Here is an 8,335-nt window from a genome sequence, read left to right as displayed (position 1 = left end):
CCAGAAAGAATCTAGATGGTTATAATTCTATATTTAATTAAATACAAGAAAATACATATAGTTTAGCTTAGAATAAAAAATTCTTTAAACTATAATTTTCTTAAATTAATTTCAAAATAAATGAAATTAATTATGTTGCTAATCAATTTTATTAGGTTAAACTAGTGTAATTAACCTAGTACAGTTGTTCAAATCAGGGAAATGGGCCTTCACAATTGGGGTGGTTTGTGTGAGGGGGTGCTGGGTTCAGTATGTCGTACCCACTTCTATGGCTCCCAACTCTCACACAAGGCCCAAAAGAGAGGAATTTAACCTTAATAAGAACAACTGTTATTAATTGAATAGGCCCAAAAACTAAATGGGCCTAAATAAATTCTATCAATAACTATGATAATTTATTTTAGCAACATTAACCTATATGCATCTATAATAAAATTAAACACATAGGCTCACACAGGCACACTTTGGATGGGTCCTATCATGTTGCTAGGTCATACACAGATGAAAGAAGATTGTAAATATACCTGTTACAAATTATTATCTTGACCAAGGGAGCCATCAGATCATTAGATCTGGCAAAAGGTAACTATGGCTATTTGCAATCAAGTAATAATAGGTTTTAAAAACTTACATACAAGCTAAAACCACATACTCCTGCAACAAGGTTAGCTGGATAGTTGGAAGTAGGATTTATTTAATTTTAAATAAATAATTTCGAAAAATAAATAATTAAAAATATTTTAATATTCGAAAAATAAAATAAAATTTTAAAAAAAAATTTAATTTCGGAAATAAAATTTAAATTTCGAAAATTAAAAAAAATATTTAAAATTAAACCTACTTTTTGAAAAAATAGGTTTCAACCAACCTAAATATCATTTCAAAATTTGCTAACTACTTTTAAAAATTAAATGTTATTTTAAAAATAAAAATTAAATAAAAATTAGAAAAGATAAATGAAATATCTTTTCAGATTTTAAATTTAATTTAAATAAATAAAATAACAAAATTTAAAAGATAGCAAAATATCTTACATCTATTTAAATTATAAATATCTTATTTTAAATTTAAATAAGGTCAAAATATCTAAAAAGATTTAATTTTTAAAAAAAATATCTTAAAAGATAAGATATCTTAAAAATATCTTAAAAGATTTTATAAATATCTTATAAAATCTGACCTTAAATTTAAAAAAAATAAGATATAATCAAATTTAAAAATAAGATAGATTTTTAAGCAAGAAGATAGATACTAATTCTATTCAAATTCAAATTACACTAATATCTTGAATTAAATTTAAAAAATATTAAATTAATTCAAAATGATAATTAGAATTGAATTAGGAATAGTAATAGTATAAATACAAAACTATACAAAAAATTGGAAGTTAATTCCATGAAAAAGTATGAAAAATCGAAGAAAAACAAAAAAATTCGAAACTGTACGGACAGATTTGCGATCGCAGGAAAATATCAGCACATCCCCGATTTTTTCAAATCTTCAAAAAATCATAACTAATTCAAATAAAATCCAAATTAAGTTCTGTAAAAGGCTAACTTGCTTAATTTTTTCCATACTATCCAATAAAAATAATTACAGACATAAAATCGCAATTATTTTTCACGAAAATTTCACAAACATCAATCAATCATCAAATAACACTCAATACAACATGATACCATCCAAAGAACATACAAACAATCGTTTTAAAGTCCAAATTTCTTGCAAGTAAATCAATTACCATGGCTCTGAGGCCAGTTGTTGGAAATTATTTTACCAGGATCTTAGATCTACTCACAAGTATGTTTATTAACATCCTAAATAAGAACTTTCTAAAACGATAAAATTAAACACATATAAAGTTTAAGAAACCTTACATTGGGTGCAGCGGAATAATATGACTCCTTCCGTTCAGATATCTAGCCCTTGATTCCTTTCTGTAGCAGAGCATTATCAATATCTGAACCTGGATCTCTTTCTCTGAATCTTTGATGCTGAAACTCCTTCTTGCTGAAAGTCTTTCTTCACGATCTTCCTCACTATGATTGAGGTATCACTTGCTATGTGTGGGCACTACTCTCACACTAAGATTTTCGAAATTGAAGATGGAAGGAGAAAGAGAAAGGTCAGCCAAAGATAGGGAGAGAGAAGGCTCAGTTTTTTTTCTGAATCAGAAGTGTAGAAATTTAAGTGTAGAATTTTCTGAAGTCTTCACTATCTATTTATAGCATTCCACTAGGGTTAGGTTTCAATTATTTGACATTAAAATAATGAAAAAATCAGTTTAAATTTCCTACAAAAGTGGCCAGCCCTATACAAGTGGATTTGGGCCTTACTTTTTACAATTTTGCAGTTTTATCTTTTCTGCATCTGATTTTCTCAAAAACGCCAATTTTCAAATTCAACCATTTAAATGCCAATTCTAACTATTTAATAACTATAAATAATTATTAAATAATATTGTCATTTATCATATTTATTAATTGAACCATACAAAGTATCATAATTAACAAATATGCCACTATAAACTCTTTCTTTACAATTTCGCCCTTACTTAGTGAAAAATTCACAAATAGACATAGTCTAATTTGAGAATTATAATTGATTAATCAAAACCAATTATAAGAGTCTTACAAGTAATATTATCTCAACTAATGGGGGGACCATGGGTCTACATAACCGAGCTTCCAATAAGTAGATCAAGAATTTAGCACTAAAATTCACTAACTTATTAATTCTTCGTTGAATCCACGCATAGAACTTAGAATTGCACTCTCAGTATATAGAATGCTCTATATGTTCCACCATATAGACACATCAATAGTTATCCATTGTTATAATCCTAATGTGATCAATGATCCTCTATATGAATGATCTACACTGTAAAGGGATTAAATTACCGTTACACCCTACAATGTATTTATTCCTTAAAACACTTGACCCCGTATAAATGATATTTCAGCTAATGTGAAATGAGTACTCCACCATTTATGTTAGTTTGGTCAAGCTCGAAGGAGATCATCCTTTGCTTACTATTCGCCAGATAGAAGCTATAGATTCCATGTTTATGATAGCGCTCCCACTCAATTGCACTACCGTGTTCCCAAAATGTACGTATCACCCTGACCTAAAAGTAGGCTTAACTAACAAATCAAAGAACACGAATAGCCTTTCAAGATTGAGCCTAATCATAACATGATTAAGATCATTTGATCTAGGATCAACTTGGCGATATTGACTTGAATAGATTTTACGGTAAGTTTAATTAAATCTAAGTCAAAGTTCAATATCGGTCCCTTCCGATGCATACTCCATGCATCCAACCTGAGCTTTACTTTAACCAATGCTCTGGAAAGAACATAGCACTTCTCCAAATGCAAGTAAACTCTGTTGTAGATTATCATATCAGTAAAACCCTATGTCTGATAAATCTAGGAAACTTTATTCACATAGTCATGTTTACTTTCCAATGTGTTGACGGCACAATAAACAGGATCAAGTATGTGAAAAGGGTTTCAGATGAATTTATACATTATGTACATATAATCATGAAATAAATCATGTGAACCATGCAACATTAAATGTTATTTCTGATCTATATTAATAAGTAAATCTGATTATATTGAAATGAGTTTTATTTAGGGCATAAAACCCAACAACTCTGTCTAGACCTGACATCACTTTTGCCGTAAACTCCCTTAGTCAATTTATGGCAAATCCTCGCACTCCACACCTCCAAGCCGTGCACCATCTGCTTCGCTACATTAAAGGAAATCCTGGACAGGGACTTCTGTATTCAAAATCATCAACATTACACCTCCGTGGCTTCTCAGATTCTGATTGGGCGTCTTGCCCAACTACAAGGCGATCCACGACCGGTTTTTGTATCTTTTTAGGAGATTGTCTTATCTCTTGGCGCACCAAAAAGCAGCCAACTATCTCCAAAAGCTCCGCTGAAGCCGAATATCGCGCTCTTGCTGCCACTACTAGTGAGATAACATGGTTACAATACTTGTTACACGATTTTCACATTCCTCAACCACATCCCGCCTTCATCTACTGTGATAACAACTCAGCTATCCATATTGCAAACAACCCAACCTTCCATGAAAGGACCAAACACATAGAGCTTGACTGTCACTTCATCAGAGATAAGATCAACAACTCAACAATCAGGCTCATTCCCATATCCAGCAAACTCCAATTGGCGGATGCTTTTACCAAACCACTAACCTTTCCTATTTTGAGTTCCCATATTTCCAAGATGTCTGTTTATGACATACACGCTCCATCTTGAGGAGGGGGTATTAAAGAATACATATACACTATCCTGTACACCGCTGCAACATATCTCTTTTTCCCTTTTGTATTCTTTAGTCTACTCCTCTGATTATAAGGAAGTAGTTAGGAATTCTGTTAGTTAGTTAGGTTCTTTATTTCTTTTCCTGTTTGTAACCGACTTAGGCTGAGCTCTTTATAAAGCTCCCCTTCCTTTCTTTATTTTCACTGCTTTTGTACATTTTCTCTCAGAGTAAATCAAAATTCCTTTTCTCTGTTTTCTTGTTATTAGACAATTCAAAAAAATTTTGAAAGCTGAGAACGAGTTCTAAAACCTTCACATTTAGCTCCAAGTCCAGTTCTACTTCCAAAGTTGTAAAAAATCATATTTATATTCAATTTTGTCAAACTGAGCTCGCCAACTTTCACTATTTTCTACCAAAATGTGTTAAAATACCTCTAAATGACTCTAAATGAATGATTAGTCTTTAAAATAGCCTAACAAATTACAATTACACTAATCAAAAATTTAAAGAATCAATTTAAGAATATTAATACATACATTGGCCATATTTATAAGACAAAATATCAACTTATCAATTAGAAAGATGCGAGTTATGGTGGATGCAGCTTTCTTGAAGTCCTGCTGCTGTTAGAGTTGTGGTCGTGGATGCGGAAGGCCATGTTAAGGCAGTTTTTGCTAAGAAAGTTGTGGTGACGTCGGTTCTCCATAATGAATTGTTGGCGTTGCAAAGGTCATTCATGACTTCCATGGCAAGGATTGGGACTTGCTCTCAGATTGTTTGTCTCTGGTTCAAGCAATCAAAAATGGTAAACCTCCAGAGGGGAAGGTGACTCTTGAGTTCTTTGATCTGTTGGACCTGCTTTCTTCTAGTAATTATGTGTTTTAGTTTAAGAAGGATTGTAATGTGGCGGCCCATGCATGTTATTGATAGTGGGATTTATCCAATAGCTGCAATGGGTTGCTTAATTTTTGGGAGGTGATCTCCATGTGCTCACCAAAATTTTAGCTCTGATTAATGAAGTTAAGGTCTTTCCAGAAAAAAAAAATAATAATATTGCACTTTTTTTTGCAAGGTGACTATATACTATACAACACTCTTATTATATACATGTGCCAACTAAAATCAAGTTATAATATTCAAATATATATAAATAAATAAAAATCTAAAATTAGAATGATAGCAGTTAAGGCCAATTAACAAACTTTGTAAAAACCACAAATTAACAAGGCTTACGGAAACCAATATTATTAATGTCTCTAGGCTCTAGCCACCTTCATTTTTATTTTCTTTCTCAAACTACTACAATCATCATCATCATTAGTTTCATTCATCAATCTCATTAAGATTAATATGAACACACCATAAATAATTATTAATTATTAATTGTGGAACCATGGTCGAAGCTAGTAGTAGTAGGTTGGTGGGGGTGGTTTTGATGGTTGGAATAATATTAATGATGAAATTTGAGAATGGAGAGAGCAATATAGGAGTAAATTGGGGAACAATGGCATCTCACCCATTGCATCCAAACATAGTGGTGAATCTTCTAAAAGACAATGGGATTAACAAAGTGAAGCTTTTCGACGCAGATGATTGGACAGTGAGCTCATTGTATGGGTCTGGTATTGAGGTTATGCTTGGAATCCCAAATGACATGCTTAAAAAGATGGCTTCTGATTATGACAATGCCAAAGATTGGGTCAAGCATAATGTCACCAAACATCTTCGTGATGATCATGGAGGAACTGATATCAGGTATATGCTTTCAATATATATAATCAATCCATGGTTATATATTGTCATATATACACATATACCACTACTCATCATCATTCATATTCATGTGTTTGTTTGTTAATTATGAAATTAATAATTACCTTTATATTTATGTATAATGTTAATGATCTTTATATTCTAAATTTGTGATAGCTCTTGATCATAACTTGTTTTAATATGTTTAAAGAGATCTAGAGAGGGAGATCTTTCTTATAATGGGACATTTTTTAAGGGGATAATTATAATGTGACTTTTTATTTAATTAATCTTTATTTATTTTTTTTATTTAAAAAGAAAAAGTTAAAAGACATCAAATGGTAATTTTTATTTATAAGAAAAATATGAAGATGTAAATTATTCATTCACACATCTTCAACACTTTCGCAATCATTTTCTTTTTGAAAAAGAAAAAGGAAATAGTTTGCATTTGGTCTTGTTAAAATGTGAAACATTTATTTTTTTTTTCTCTCTAATTTTTAATCCAGTCATTAATAATTTATTTACAGATTTATAATATGAGTGTGTTATGTTATACAGGTACGTTGGTGTAGGAAACGAACCCTTCTTAACAAGTTACAATGGAACATTCATAAAACTAGTATTACCAGCACTAAAAAACATACAAAAGGCACTAAACGAAGCCGGCTTAGGAGACAAAATCAAAGCCACAATACCTCAAAACGCCGACGTTTATGAGTCTTCATCCAACACTCCCTCAGATGGAAACTTTCGCAACGACATAAAAGATCTCATGCACGATATAGTCAGTTTCTTAAATGACAACAAATCACCTTTCATGGTCAACATCTACCCTTTCCTCAGCCTCTACGACAACCCAAACTTCCCACGAGACTTTGCCTTCTTCGATGGTGGTTCCAAGTCCATAAACGACAAGAACAACCTTAATTATGACAATGTTTTTGATGCCAACCATGACACCTTAGTTTGGTCCTTAAAGAAAGCAGGCTTCCCCAACATGAAAATCATAGTTGGGGAAGTTGGTTGGCCAACCGACGGTGACAAAGATGCCACAGTCGATTTGGCCAAGAAGTTCTACAGCGGGTTATTAAAAAGGTTGGCTAAAAATAAAGGAACCCCTCTTCGACCCGGCCACATAGAAACTTATCTTTTCAGTCTTTTTGATGAGGACATAAAGAGTGTGGCGCCGGGATTTTTCGAACGACATTGGGGTATCTTTCGTTACGATGGACAACCCAAATTTAGTATGGATTTTTCTGGAGAAGGTCATGAAAAAATGCCAATTGGGGCTAAAGGGGTTCAGTATTTGGAGAAGAAGTGGTGTGTATTGGATAGTAGTGTGAAGAACATGAGTGCAGTGGGAAGTGAAGTGAACTATGCTTGTTCAATGTCGGATTGTACTAGCTTGGGACCAGGGACTTCGTGTGAGAAGTTGAATCAGAGAGACTCTGCTTCTTATGCTTTTAATATTTACTTTCAAATGAATGATCAGAGTGTTGAGGCTTGTGATTTTAGTGGTTTGGCAAAGATTGTGACACAAAATGCTTCTAGGGATGGTTGTTTGTTTCCTATTCAAATTGAGAGTTCTGCTGTTGTTATTGGTTTGGGTTCTCATATGTTTCGCACTTTGGTTGCAGCAACTTTGGTCATGACATTGCTAGTGATTTTGTAAATGAATTAATAAATGCATCCATAATTCTTCTTAATATTGAATATCTTTCTTTCCATTATATTACCATTAAATAACATTGTCATCTTGTGAGTTATATAAATATATTAGTTAATGTACATATCATTAGTTATAATTTTAATTTTTATTTTAATTAAGTGTATTTTTAGTTGTACTTTTTTCTTTAAAAGAGTTAGAATTTTTTTAACTACAATGAGTAAAGAAGTCACATATTATAAACACTTCTTCTATTTTATTGTTTTAAATAAAAAAAAACATTAATAGAAAAATATATTTTTTAAAAAGTAATAGAAATATTTTTTTAGATATGTGAAAAAATAATAATAGAAAGATATTTTTTAAAATATGTTCAATAAATTTTAAAAAAATAATAATAGAAAAATATATTTTTTTAAATATATTTAGCGAATTTAAATTTGAATTATAATGTTTAAAAAATAACAATATTTTCTGCTTTATAGTAGCTACATGGGTGCACTACATTTGGGTTAAACAATTTGACGAAGACTTTTCATTATTCTCCACTGCATTATTCATGTTTTCCATAGCATTAGAACCCCACTACATAGAAGAGTAAAACCTTCAA

General features: G+C 31.4%; 1 protein-coding gene across 1 annotated transcript; it reads left to right on the top strand.

The window, feature by feature from the left end:
* The first annotated feature begins 5,404 nt into the window (after positions 1-5,404).
* Positions 5,405-7,813, top strand: LOC133037219 (glucan endo-1,3-beta-glucosidase 8-like). The gene is made up of 2 exons (XM_061114101.1): positions 5,405-6,059; positions 6,618-7,813. Exons 1-2 carry the CDS (start codon positions 5,698-5,700, stop codon positions 7,729-7,731), a joined length of 1,476 nt encoding a protein of 491 aa, XP_060970084.1. The 5' UTR covers positions 5,405-5,697; the 3' UTR covers positions 7,732-7,813.
* The last annotated feature ends 522 nt before the right edge of the window (positions 7,814-8,335 follow it).

Source organism: Cannabis sativa, chromosome 4, assembly GCF_029168945.1.
Source record: "Cannabis sativa cultivar Pink pepper isolate KNU-18-1 chromosome 4, ASM2916894v1, whole genome shotgun sequence".
In the NCBI taxonomy this organism is placed as follows: Eukaryota; Viridiplantae; Streptophyta; class Magnoliopsida; order Rosales; family Cannabaceae; genus Cannabis; species Cannabis sativa.
The sequence above is the reverse complement of the archived record's forward strand: the minus strand, read 5'-3'. Positions and strand labels throughout refer to the sequence as shown.

Bases quoted from the DNA above. Each gene is read 5' to 3' on its own strand.
- LOC133037219 (XM_061114101.1), top strand. From the start codon at position 5,698: ATGGTCGAAGCTAGTAGTAGTAGGTTGGTGGGGGTGGTTTTGATGGTT. The intron at 6,060-6,617 runs GTATATGCTTTC...TATGTTATACAG, and splicing joins CATGGAGGAACTGATATCAG to GTACGTTGGTGTAGGAAACG.